The 14,911-nt window shown below is 37.0% G+C and overlaps 1 protein-coding gene across 1 annotated transcript in view; it reads right to left on the reverse strand.

Moving 5' to 3' along the window:
- Positions 1-1,683: 1,683 nt before the first annotated feature.
- The window catches only part of SACS (sacsin molecular chaperone), a 28,841-nt gene continuing 15,613 nt past the window's right edge, over positions 1,684-14,911 (reverse strand). The window contains exon 9 of the mRNA XM_026675066.2: positions 1,684-13,354. Coding sequence (XP_026530851.2) covers positions 1,800-13,354 — 11,555 coding nt within the window. The 3' untranslated portion in view covers positions 1,684-1,799. The remainder of the gene's footprint in view (positions 13,355-14,911) is intronic.

Here is a 14,911-nt window from a genome sequence, read left to right on the forward strand (position 1 = left end):
AATTTTAAGTTATGGCACTTAGCAGCGGAAATAATCACATGGCTTTGCAATCAAAGCCTTAAAGATTTCAAAGCCTACAATTTACTGAGCTATTTTTCCAAACACCTTTTTACATTTGTTTCAAGAGCTACCATTTTTTTTCTTCCGTATTGCAATTATTATTTTCTCTATAATCATTTTTTTTTTGCAAATTACATTTTTAAGTGAAATGATAGTTTCAGTGTACTAATCAGTGAAATTTACAACCATTATATAATGGAATACAATACTAACTACAACAGGTTTATTTGATACAAGTTTGTTTTACAAATATTTAATAATTTACATGGCATTATCAAAAGTATAACAATTTATAAAAGAAACCGTATGAACTAAAAAACTCAAATTTCTTTATGTGCCACCGTGTGAGACAAAATAAAAAAGCTTAACATTGCAGCACCATTTAAAATGTATTTTAAAAAAATACCCCACTGAATACCAAAATACCTTAATTTTTATATTATTTCTAATGGTGACTCGTTAAAAAAATAAATAAAACACAAAGCTAAATCAAGGCAAGATCTGAAAGATGGTTTGGTGTGCAGTTTCAAAAAATCCTACATAAAGTGATATGTGATATACATGTAATTCTCATACAACAACATATCCAAAGCACCTAAATTATACAGAAAATATAGTGTGTTGAAAAGTCATTAAACAAGTAGGATTAAAATGATGTGCAGTCCACAATAATCTTTTCATGTAAGAATGCAGCAGAGGTATAACCATATTCCATTTGGAATAAAATGAATGTCCATTACAAATGTATACAGACTTTGCCAGCAGAAATTTTCTCCCTAGATTTTTGAACTTCTTAAAAAAGAATACACGCAGTCTTCCATTAGTACACTGAAAATGACAGCTCTTGGGAAAAAGTTGGATGAATACATACAAGCAAATTTTACTATCCATAGTCCAAAGCAGTATTTCTCAGCCTTGGCCACTTTTAGATATGTGGACTTCAACTCCCAAAATCCCCCAGGCAGTAAGGGGAATTCTGGGAATTGAAGCCCACACAACTAAAAATGGCGAAGATTTAGAAACATTGTCCAATGCTTTGGTTATATAAAGTGCACTTTATCCCTGTTAATTGTACCACTTTATTGTGTACATATTTTACAGCCCAGTCTCCGACAAATCTTTAAATACATATTCTACTATACGCTAATAGGCTCAGATTTTTACAAAGTCTCTATTCTTAACTCCGCATGCCTGAGGACAGAACATGGCATTCAGTGAAAGAGATAAAAAGTTATCATGGAAATGTTGCAAAGTAGCAGAGGATGGCACAACTTTTGACAGCTAACACTTTAATCATGATAAGCTATGGGAAGATTTGTGACTGTTCACCTGCCCAACACTTCTTGGCTATAAAGCTAGTCTCTGCTGCTTTCTAGTAATGGACAGATTCACTTACCTAGATCTGCAGAACTACTTACTTTTGCCCTAATCAACACAGAATATATTTATTACATTTACAATCTGCTAAAACCTGTGTATCCTCTGAAGTACAGTAACTATACAACAAAATCACATGTTATTCCATCATATTGAGTAACTACTTCTTGCTAACAAAAGTGAACTCAAATGTACTTTATCATAGCTATAGCAATTACCTTCTCTGAGGATGAACTTCCATTCCTGTTAAAAAAAGGCGTCTGACTGAATACATGACATACCTACAAGAACATGCCACCAAAAAGTAGCTTTAAAAAAATGGTGAAAAACATGGCATGAATCTACCATATCTTTAACATCTCTCATATCTTCTGTTGTATAAAGTTTTCAAGTTTTATAATAATACATGCTGTACACTCCATCACTCTCATGGCAACTTCAGAAGTGAATCTGTCATTTGGAACTTGTGGAAAAGGAAGGAGGTCTGGATAGCGTGTTTTCAAGCTATCCACTCCATATGCTTCCAGTGTGTGGACGTCATTTGTGAGACCTTCAAGCTGTTGGCTATATTCTTCAATTTTTTGTGCTAATGCAGTCGGTTTCACATCTTTATCCGACTTACCCCTGACTGCATAATCAGCAGCAATCAGAGCTAATTTAGTGGATAGGTAACATTTAAAGCAGACCCACTCATTGGCGTTTTTATGAAGATCATTTCTGGCAGCTGAAAAATTTGCTCTAGCTTGCCTCAACCATCTACGTGCTTCAACGGGATTTCCAACAGACTTGAACGTAGGTGGCACAAAAAATCGCTGTGAATATGAAGGGCCAGTAGAGGAATGACTTTTTTCTTTAGAGTGTTGTCTTTCAGACTTATGGCTTGTGGCTTCTTGATTCCATGAAGTATAAAACCTTTGAAATGAAAATTTGTCTGACTGAAATCGAGAAGCTGAGGATGAAAATGTCCGCCTGGATGCCCTGTCTGCATTTTGATCGATAAATGCCTGCTTTTCTAGTCTGTTAATCTCGTTTTGTAAATGCTTGAAAACCTCATTGGCTAGATCAAGGTTGTCTGCATTTTTGTCTGGATGCCATTTAAGATAAAGCCTTCTTATAATCTTTTTCCGTTCGGATTCTGGAAGCTTCCAGGCTTGTTCTATCACTGATGTCACTTCCCTTAAAATTTCTGGTAGAGAATTTGCCTTACCCTTTTTGGGAGAATGATGTTTAGAAGATGAGGACGATTTATGACTCTCCCTTCCTGGAAAAAGAGGAGGGATTGTCCTTGGTCCATGGGCTGGAAATTCAGTAGGACTTGTTGGAGTAGATGGGGCGCTGCCCTTGCTTTGAGAACTCTCATCGGGTCTTGAAAATTTGTATAAATCAAGGGAACTTACAATTTTGTATTCGCTATATCCAATGTCAATTTGATAAATCTTCCCCAAAAAACTGGAGTTTTCAGCATCTTCTCTTACTACTTCTTGTACTATTATGGCATATGTATATGTTGGATGGTAAGATCCATAGATATCACCCCCTTCAGCATCAACAAGATACCCAACATATTCACCTGGATAAAAAACATTCATTGGATCCATGAGAAGAGTATAATGGATTTCGGGTGGAATAGGAGTACCAGGCATTGGTAGCTCAAGTTTGGATGGTTCTGAAGAGTCATACTTGACACCTAAACTGTCAAGCTTCTCGCTAATTCTGTAAATATCATTGCAGCCCAGCATTGCAATTAAATAGGAAGTATCAGAAATCAGATTATCAGTTGCAGATTTCAGGGTCATTGCTAAAGCTAAAAGGAAATTTATGTCTTTGCTATCAGAATGCTGTATGTAGAGTAGTATCACCGCATTTCCATATCGCTTTAAAAAGGCGAATGTTTCGCTTTTACTGTGAGGAATGGGGGCAAAACCTTTAACTCTCAAGGTTGTTTGCAACTTCTCAAAACAAGAGACTTTCAAGCCTTCTCTTAAGGTCTTGCAAAGTTTTATGGCTTTTTCTTCATTGGCTAAAAACGTGTTGTCATTTTCATGTTTCATAATTCTAATAAGTCCTGTAATGAACTGTTCAGAAGACAGCAGTAACTGAAGCCTGCCCTGAAGTGAACACAGTGCTCCAAATTGGCAAGTTTTAGGTGAATCTTCATCCAACTGCTCTTCAAGTATACTGCTGAGGAGGCGAGGCCTCAACTTCTGAGGAAACAGCATTATCAGCTTAGTGTGAAAACCATGGTCTTTCCCTAAGTAACACTGGCTAAGATCAACCAGCATTTGGACACCAATGTTTCCTTGTATTCTGCTTTTATAATGTGGTGCATCATCGAAAACTAAGATGCTTGATTTTACCAATCTACCATCCTGGCTTGGAAGATAAAGAGCCAGTTCTCGCACATTCTCAAGGTCATTTCTAACTTTAACAGATTCATTCTGAAGGCTTTTAAAAAGGCCAGAAACAACTCGCTTAACAGTACGCATTTCATTCGGGTCAAGCTGCTTTCCCTCAGAGTTCTTGAATATGCGACTCAAAACCTCCACATACTGCTTTGTTGAAATGACATCTTCAGTGCCCAGGTGTTTAAACAGTTGGTGGAAGGTGCCAAGTTCTAAAGGAAGTTTGTATAGGTAAGGTTTGAAGTCAGATTCATATTCCAGATTTATTACTACTTCCTCCGGCTTCAATAACTTCCAGCCTTCTTCAACCATCACAAAAGCAACTCCTCGAAGCTGAAACCGGAATTCCTTTTTCTCTGTACTAAGAAATTCATAGATGCTCCTTAGAACCTTAGCCCTCGTTTTTATCATATCTTCATCCAAAGTTGTTATATTGCATATATTTCTACAGTTATTTATAACTTTGTCTAAAGGAGGATCCAAGTTAACATTAAGCATTGTTAAAACCTGCTCAAGTTGTTCTTGTGGACCAAGACTGCTTCCTTCTTGTTCTCTGATACTTAAAGGTGTGGCTTTTTCTGGAAGTATAGGACATGAAGTCCAAAGAAGTTGCAAAACATCTGTTTGTTTGAATTTAGGGTTTACTTGGGCTCCACTAAATTTAATAAGAGGAAGCGTGCCATTAACTTCTTGATATTGTGGATGAAATCTAACAATTTCAGCAGGCGCACGTTCTGGACACAAGAATGCAATTAAAGACAATTCTTTAAGGAAGTTTCCAGATAATAAATCAGTTCTTTCTTGAAATATATGGTGAAGGAGGACATCTACTGTATTCTGCAGACTATCCTTGGTCCAATTTTCAGTGTTGGCTCTCATGCTAATCTCTTTAGCAAACTGCAGTAACTGCTGTTGGGAAATAATGTGCTTTAGTCCCATATTTCGAAGCAATGCCACCCATGATGTCAGAAAAGCAGCACGGTTTTTTGGTTTTGTGAGCTGTTCCAATTTTTTAAAGAAATCTTGAGGTATGAAGAGTTTTTCAGGAAGCATAACTTCAAAGACTTTTACAGTCCTGTCATAAAAATGTTTTGCAGGTTTTAGTCTATTACATGCATCATGGATGATCAAAAAGCTCTCTAACTTCTCAAACAGCTGCTCCTTTAGTTCCGACGATTCTTCAATGCTAGAAAGCCTATTTTTCAAATGAATCAGATGTTCTAGCTTTGCATCGTAAGACAGGCTTTCAATCTTTGGTAAAAGGTGCTTTAAATAAACTTCAAGATCATCTACTGGAACACAGTCTAGCACAGTGTGCAAATCTTTCAAGTGGATTTTTTCTTCAAGGAAAGCAACGGAAGTCGTCTGTGTCCATTTATCCACTTCAATGGAGGGAATGCTTCTTGTGAGTACATAGCATGCCCCACATTTTGATAAGCTAATGTATCGTCCACTGATAGATTTGTAGCATGGAAGGGACTTCAAAACTTTTATGTCATCTTCGGAAGTCAGGTGATTTAGGTTGCAACTGAAATACATCAAGAGGGCCTCAAAATCATTTTCAGCTAACTTTTCTGTCTTAAACATTGAAGTTTGAATCATATAATGTATAGCTCTTAAAATGCTTGAAGGGTTATCTATATTTGCTGTATGTCCTGACAGCAGGGGAACTAGAGGATTGTCTTTGGAGCAAATTTTGTTCAAGGCAAGTTGAATGCAACCAGTTTTCATCAAAGCATGGAAAACTTTATCAGTTTGGGAATTTGGGAAGAGAGCTATGTGCATAAGGCTGAGAGGAAGCAACACATCGCAATCTGGTACAACAAGCTGATTAGAGGAGACAGTAAATTTTGTGCCTGGAAGCAATGTCCAATCCTTCAGGATCTCAATAACAGTTTCAAATGTTGTTTTTGCTTCTTCCTGGTCATCTTTGTCATTTACAGATTCACCAATAAAATGCCATGAATTCTTAAGCCAGGATTCAGTTGCAAAGTTCTCTTTCCATCTCATACACCCTCTTGCTTTGTATTCTCTTGGTAACACAGACGACAATAAATCAGCAAAACTGGAGATATCAAATATTTTTGCTACATTGCAATTAAGTAGGATATTGCTGTACCGCAAGTAAAGGGTGTTCATAAACAAATCTTTACGAGATGGAATTAATTCATGGTAAGTTGTTAAGAACTTTGGGCGTTTTGAATCAAATACTTGCAACACGCTATCAAGTGTAATGAGCAGAGGCAATCCTTCAATCTGGATCTCATTTTCTTCTGTGTCTTTAAAACAGTAATCAACAAGAAGCTTTAGACTGTGGAAAAGTTTTAAATTTGTCTGTTGAAGACGACAGGGCAACTTTCCAATGTGGCAATTAGAATCCGGTGAGGAAAACGTCATCAAGAATGATCGAACATCAGCAGGAGTTACGTAGCTCACAGGAATGTCAGCATCCACAAGACAGTGATAAAGATTTGCAGTTTCATCACAGCTATAAATCAAGTTAAAGCCAATTTCTAAGAGAAGATGTTTGAGTCTATACACATTTTCTGCCACAGTTTTACGAGTCGTGATGTTGTACTCAACATTTTTGAGGTGCTGCAACTCATCTTGTAACAAGTTGTCAAAAAATGGCTTCGCTTTGTTTGAGGTAGACATATTAATCCAAGTGATGATAATTGCAGAATGCAAATCAGAACCATCCACATTCGGAGTTCGCACAACAGGTAGGAGACGTTTCGATTCTTCATGAATACAGCTATATACAGCTTTCACCAAACAATACCAATCCGGTTGCAAGTCAAGTCTATTAACTGGGAAGAATGATAGAAATTTTTTCAAAGTGTCTTTCATAGTGTGCACAGACGTGTTTTGTAAAACTGACACAGTTGGATCAGTTCCCTGGAAGTAACGCTTTTTCAGCTGAATTAGAAGTTCAACGTAGGCTGGTGCTATCAGTGCTGTCATTAAACTATTATTCCAGTCACTTCGGACACCAACTCCATTGTCATCACGCCACAGGTTTCGTCTGGCAGAATCCAGAGCAAAGTGTCCATTCACATGAAAAGGAAGCCCAGTTTCTAAAGACAAAGGTAAGAAACAAAATGCCCGATGTGGTTTTTTATAGTTGTGAGTAATACATGCTGCAACTCCCCCTCGAGGGAAAAGCGTAATGTCCTCGTTCTTATGTGCTGATACCACACTCTTTGAAACTTTGTCGATGGCCGAGAAGCCTGACCTATTGCAGATCAACCAAGTCGTAAGGTTGCCTTCGGAGTCTTCCGTAACCATAGTGTACGTGATCTGCTGCACAGGTATCTCACTCAGTTGTTTCTTCTTTGTTACGCTGTCAATTACAGAAGCATGGAACTGCTTTCGTTTCAATCTGTCTCCATCGGTTACTTTGCCAGTGACAGAATATAACACATTAAGGGCTCCCGTTGTTTTCTCTATTTCACAGATTGAGATCTTCTCCATGTGATTCAAAAACATCAGAAGTTCTGCACCATCTGTACGCAGCTTGTCTAGAAGATTCTGTACCATCCTATCAGAGCACGGCACAGAAGAAATTTCAGAAACTTTGGCCATGTCTCCATTTCTAAGTGGAAATCTAAACATTGTGCAGTTGTCTAGTTTAAAATGGCCTCCTAAATAAAGATCCAACACATCAGAGAACTGGGTCCTGAAATCCGCATCCAAGTCCCGAAACATGCGTCCAGGACTAATGGACGTTGCCCCTGGAGCATATCTCGCATGGGGGTCAAAGATACAAAGAATATCATTTCCAGAAATGAAAGAAGGGCAATCAGTTATATGATACACAGAATTGAACCCTATTCCATATTGACCAGTTTTACATGGATTGCCTTCTTTAGTGCCTTTACCAAGATTCTGAATCCCTCTAATGTCATCTTCAGTAAATGGCTGGTTGTTGAAGACACACAATGCCGGACCCTGAAGAGGGGACCATTTTTCATCAAATATTCTATCAACTGGGTGCTGCCGAGGATCAAACACAAAGCAGACTTCCGTAGCTTTTGCATCATCAGCATTCTGAAGGAGCTCTTTCAGCATTTCTTTCTCAGATGGATATGCATTAAGAATACTTTTAATTCTGCTGGTCAATTTTTCTTTCTGTCCAAACTCAGTTCCAGGAGCAGTGAAGCAGATATTTGATGCATACCGTTCTAAGGCTTTGTGTCGTTTAGGTATTGTCCCAAGCTTTACTGCTACTTCTCTAGGAATGTCCGCATGGCAATATTTTACCGTTGTATCTTTCACTTTTATCCAAGGACAGTCATTGTAGCACAAAGAATTGGCTGGCAGAAGGGCAAGGTGAGTATCTGGTAACAAAATTTCTCCATACTTTTTTTCACAGAATTCCTGCTTTTTCTCTCTAATAAGACTCCATATTCCTTCACTTATGATTCTCCTACAAAGTTGAAACTTTGCTTCTGTAACTGGATTGCCTCCTCTTTCCTGATCAATCACTTCAAGAACTAGAGCAAAATCTTCCACCATAAAAGCATGACGTACTCCGACACTTTCAAAGAGTTCGCGAAAATTATTTCTGTATTTATTAGGCAGCTGGTGAAGATACGGTGCTGCCTCAAAATTAAGATGAAAAGCTACCTTTGTGGCGTCAACATAACCATTTTCAACTAGAATGAAACTATAATTTTTCAATTCCTCAACAATGGTTGTTTTTGTGGTTCCATTCTGTAGTAGTGCTTCATGGAGGTATTTATAGCATGCATTGGTGATATTTTCCTGATACAAGGTAATTCCATCGAAGCATTTTGCAACTTCTTTTAATTGCTTTATAACCATAGACACAGTTGGTTTCTTAAGCAATCCTAAAAATTCTTTGACAGCAAAGGGAATAGTTCCACATCCTTTAAAGGAATGAGAATTTTCATTAAGTATGGGTTTTAGTAGACAAAGTATATCTTGGTAATCAACGGTGTAAAGGTCCATGGCAGAAAACATAATTTCAGGTTCAAAATCAGAGCCCTTCCATTGTAAGGAGAAACCTACGGGTTTTGTGAGAAATGGGAGAAATGGTATCGTTTGAAATTTTTCAGCAAAATCTTTAACTCTTGGGTCTTTGTTTTTAAGTTTTTCATCTATGAGATTTAATAGTATACTGCTTCTCAGGCAGGCTCCTGCATGATCAGTCCTGTTGATTTCTGCTACAGAATTTGCACGTTCTAACAAGTCTTCCCACAAAATATCATCTTTAGCCATGCCTAACTGAACTAATTTGACTAGAATTACTGGATTAAGATAATCTTGGCTAGTTCCATGAGGAAACCTTCCATCTTCTTTAACATAAAGCTTTGCAACTCGACCTTCAGGATGGATCAGTCTGGAAGGTACCACCAGAGGATGTTCAGTCAGAGAACAAGGAATGCATGGAGTAATGCAAAGTATTTCTGAAAATTCACTCATTTTCTCATTCAGTACGTAGTGCATTAAAGGATCACGAAGTCCTGCCTCAATTTCTTGAATATTTGGAAAAAATACCTCAGAAAAAAATTGTTTCTCTGAAAAAGTATTCTCTAGTAACACTTGCTTACACCCTGCTTCTTCAAAGCCTGTTTTGACCCAAGAAGGAAGGTCCACAGCACAAAGATTCTTTGAACCTGTTTTTTTAAGATATTTAAGAAAAATCTTGAAAGCTGCAGTTCCTATGTCTGGACGTTTTAACAATGAATCATCCAAGAACCTGACGTTCTTCACTGACACCCAAGATGAGCCATCAGAGAACACTCTGATTCCTTCTTTGCCTTTGGGATGGGATATTTCTTCATAAAATCCCTGACATATAACTGAAAAATCATCATGCACTGAATCAGGATCAGGCCACACAGCAAAGCAATTGTAATCTTCTAGCTCACCAGATGTAGCCATGTTGCGTAAAACTACCACAGCTTCCAAATAGGCCTTTACTATCACGTGTCGCATAAATACAGTGTTCCACCTTCCTTTTGTGTCAGTTTTCCATATTTCTTTTCGATTTGACGTAATGGCAAAGGAACCATTGATATGAACAGGTAGGCCTGTTTTAATTCGAAGAGGTAAATAGCAAAATACTTCTCCTAAGTTGTAGAAATTGGATTTCACTGTCCATTTTTGATCCTGTCTTTCGCACAACATAATTCCTACTGAGCCACATGGGACAAGTCCTAGTCTTCGTCCACTTTCATGTAAGGAGAATTTCAAGGCTTCTCCGGTATCCATGCAAGCACACAGAAGCCACGTGGTAGAATCTACTGTTTTCTGTGGCAGTTCATCTGTGGGCCTTTTGGTTTGTCCAGTTTTAGCCATTTCAAAGAATGAAACAGTGTCGTCTTCCGGCCCTCTAAAAACCGGGGAGTGCAAATCAGCAATACGTCTAAATATATGGTGAAATTCTTCTACAGTTATTTGTAATATGCATGAAGACTTTGGCGATTCGGTGGGAAGTTTTTTTGTGTTGCTACTGCAAGTTTTCATGAGCTTAGCAGCTTCCTTTAGAACGCTTGTAAAGGGAGTGGTAATTGCTTTGGATGGACATAGGTTTTTTTTAATAATCACAGTGTCTTGAGCCACCTCAGGACTGGCTTCTTCAGCTTTCAAATATTTCAAGACCATTGAGTTTACACATTGAGTAAAGATGATCAGCCTATGCCCACAAATGCTAAACTCGTCCACAAGAGAATAAATATCTGCAGTGTTGTAACAGGTAGCGCTGACTTCACTTACTTTAGCTTCCTGCTGAGTTCTAAAGGAGAGTCTGAAAAGGGTCCCTTTATAACTGTAAGGTGCTTCCACAGTCAAAGGTAGCTGACAATCAAATACACCTATGAATGGCTTAAACTGATTAGGAAACTTTCGAAGTCTCTTCTGCTGTTTTTTCCAATTTATCTTGATCCCAGGATTAGATTTATCTCGTATATGTTTACTGAGATGGTTGATGTTTGGATCGAACATGATCATAAATTCTCTGCTCATAATGATGGGAATGTCAGTGATATGGTAAACAGAATTAAATCCCAAACCAAACTTTCCAACTTTGTCGATCTCTGCTCTTTTTAGGGATTCGCCTAACCGTGTTATATTTAGAAAGTCTGAGTCGGAAAATTCAGAATTGTTGAAAGACCACAAAGCTGGTCCATGACACGCTGCCATTCCTGGATCCAAAAGGTTTTCTCTTATGTCATTATTTCTTCTCATGTCAATCAAAAAATTGCACTGTGTTGCATCGGCATCATCAGCATTCTGAAGCAGCTCTTTGAAGATATCAGACACAGAAGGGTATTCCTCCAAAATGTTTTTAATTCTTACTGTGAGCGGTTCTCGTTGGCCCGATTGTTCAAACCCCATATTTTCTGGATTAATCAACCTAGTACTGAGACATGGCACATTTAACCATTCTGCAGTTTTCATGGGAATATCTTCATGAACTAAAATTATTGGCTCCATAGCATCGTCAAGCAAATCATTTAAGTCATCCACTTTGATATCACAGTAGCAGCATTCATGGATTGGCTTCATTGTAAGTTTAAAAGGTTTTTTGCTACAATATAGTGGAACAGGTGTATTTAAACTGGCTGGAATCTGGCTACTGTACAGCCATCTTATAATATTCAACATAATGTGAAGGTTTTGCTTACTCTTTTCTTCAGTAAGAGACTGTTCACTTTTGAGATATATTTTTTGAATTACCATGGAGACGTGATCTGGGGTCAGTTCTTCAATTGACCCACAACTGATGAACAACTGATGGAACTTAGCCATGGTTTTTGGCACACTATGAAGATATGGCTGGAGATCAAGATCGGGTGGCGATTTTATTACTGCTTGAGATAGTGAGCAAAACGTTTTACCAGTCCACACCCAAGGAAATTTCAAGGCCTTAAAAGCTTCCTTCCCCTCACTTAAATGGTCGTGCATGAAACCATAAATCTCAAGTAAGATTTGCTGAAACTGATAGTAATCTTCGTCACTAAATTTCTTGGAACTGTGCCAGTCCACTACTACTTTAAAGTGTTTTAACACTGACTTGATATTAGGTTTGATGGTGATCCCTAATGCTTTTTCAGTACTAGGTTGGACACTTTCTACAAGGGGAACAGAAGAACCTATTAATGTTGCTTGAGATATATCACACATTTCTGGTGGTGAACACATATAGCAATGATCACCTTTCCAAATTAATGAACTTGGGTAATTTGGAGGCCTTTGTTTGCAAGCTGGAACCCATTTAATTTTTTTCAGTGTGGCTTTTGTTTCAAGTGAATGCAGTAGTGAACGTCTGTTCAAAATCATTAACAAAGTTCTGGCTTTTTGTGTCAGTGAATCCTGACTTGTACTAGCACAGTCCTTCAACTTCTCTATTTTATGGGCTATACATAAAATATCTTTCTCTTCCAAACTGTTCTCAGATTTTAGGCCTATTAATCTCAGAGCGTGCAGAATATCTGGAGAAGTTTTAAAAATCTTGGGGGGGAAACAGAGCTCTTCTTCCCCATAAAACAGGTCTTGTAATACTTCCACCTCGGGATCAAAAAGTTCACTGGCAGACACCATTTTTTCCTCTGAAATTTTAATAAATTTTAATGGTTTCAACCAATCCAGCACCTCTGCATTTTCATTTTTGAGGAAAGTCAAATTTTCTAGAATCCATAGCATAATTTTTATTGTTTCATCAGTAGAATAAAAATCATTCTGTATATCTTTTAAAATAAATTGTATGCAGTCAGTGGTTTTCAACTGTTCTACTTTCAGTTTGTTTACTAAACGAATGGTGGCTTCATCACTGCTGTCAACCAGTGAAACAGAGAATTTTACACCTGGTGGAAGTTTGGCATTGTGATGCAGTACCTTACAAACTTTCAGAGCAGTAAAAGCACCGCCTTCATCAAGTGGTTGTTCAATTTTCCTAAATATTATCATCTCATTAATGACTCTCTTCTCTTTTTCAGTAATATCAGTCAAACTAGCAAGGAAGCTTCTGAGTGCATTTTTGTGTGACGTGGGCAATGAAGTAACCTGATTTACCAATTTCTGTAAGGGAAGTTTTTCTGCTATCTGTAAAACTATATGTGGAGATGGGGTGTGTATATATTTCTTTAAAAGGGGATGATGAATTGAGGGGTCAAGTTTCTTAAGAATGATCCCACCAAGTTGCTCAATTATCTCAGGTAAAAATTTCGGAAGCTGCGTTTCAGACCCATCATCTAGAATAATAGGCGATGGAGCCCTTAATCTTATAAGATCCATTGCATCTTCTTCATCTAGTAATGTCTTCGGAATAAGTGGTAGGTCATCAAATAGAGACAAGTCTTCAGAGAAATGCGTATACAAATTCTTCCATACCATTTTGAGCCATGAAATAGGCGGGTGATTCTTATCAGAAGTAGGAAACCACTGCACTGTAATCTCTGAACTGGGCCATAAAGTATTCATAACTTCTTTGATGAGCCAGGCAAATCGTTCAGGGTTTAGAAGTTGCAACTGAGTACACTGTCTTCCTGAAATGAAACAAACAAATAAAGCTGGTAATATTGAAAAGTAATTTGGAAATCTTTTAGAAAAATAAATCAAAACAAAAACAAAGAATGACTTTCTTTGTAGTGCTTTACACACACACACACACACAAAAGCAAATAAATGACAAAAACAGCAACCCAGATAGCCTTCTAATTCTATACTAGTATACTATCTGATGATATCTTGCATGCTAGAAACCCAAGAGAGGTCAGTAGTTATTGTAACCCACAAAATGGCACGTAATAATGTGCCTGGCTCTATGCTCCTTTTCCATCAAATAGATCACTCACTCTTCAGTCATGTATCTTTTCATAGCATAAAAAATAGCAACTGCTGGCATATACAGACTCTTGATGACATCACAATTCATTGTATTTTGTTCAAGTTAACAGATAACAGAGTGCGTAAGATACCTTTTCTGCCACTGCACTTTCCAACTTTTTATTGTTCTTCTTTGATCTGCCTATTTTGTTCTTACATTAATCTGGAAAGTTTAACAGAGTGCAAATTTTAAATAATGGAATTCTATCAATGTTTACTTAGTTATGCATCTCAACAATATATCCTAATTAGGTTTCATGTCTTGAAGGACAATTTCAAGTACTAAGGGGTCCAGAAAAGAATGGTCTCTTCTAAGCAATTCTCAAATATCTATGTGATATTGTGATTATTTTGATTTACTCCTACAACTATTAAATCCAAGCAAGCAAACAAACATATATATGCACAAAACGCTATTATGACATGATGCTTAAAAATATTATTAACACTATAAAATGACAATTCATACCGTTGCAAACTATTAATTGTTATTATTACCAAAACACCAAAAAAAAACTCTGTAGATATATTTTTAGTGCAAATCGAACTTTCAAAATGAAAGAATTGTAAACAGCAATATCAAACCTATTCACGACTAATTTTTAAGTGCCATATTTAAATCATTTATATTAAGGACTGTCATGAATAAAATCATGTTACTTTTTATACTGCTGACCTTTGAATATCAAGATAACATATATTTCCTACAAATACAAAGACACAGACAAATTTGCCTACAAAGACAAATACACACACACACACACACACATTTTACTTTTTTAGTTTCATCTGCATCTCTTCTAAAAATTAATATGAAATCCTCAATTTTATTAGCTCAATTTCTATCCATCTATCTTATAAAATCCAAGAAGTACACTCAAAAACTATTATTCCAATTTTGTTCATTATGAATGTACATAAAACAAAATTTTTGCTCATTATGGATGTACACAAAACAAGGATCATATATTTAATAATGCAATTTTGAACAACTATTATAAGCATGACAAGTTAATGGTATCAATTACTTTTCAAATATGCTTTCAGTAGAGTTAGTCAATTAAATTTGAAAAGCACAAGTCAACCAGCATGGAAACTAATATGAATCTGACATTCAATATGAGCAAAATATTCAGTAAACCAACACACACCAATGTTAGATTTCAATTCAGCAGTCATTCAGACAACCTTCCTACCTTTAACTCCCCAGAGATGCT

Source organism: Notechis scutatus, chromosome 5 (genome assembly GCF_049901735.1).
Source record: "Notechis scutatus isolate UNSWTSFEM ecotype Mainland chromosome 5, rNotScu1.2, whole genome shotgun sequence".
In the NCBI taxonomy this organism is placed as follows: Eukaryota; Metazoa; Chordata; class Lepidosauria; order Squamata; family Elapidae; genus Notechis; species Notechis scutatus.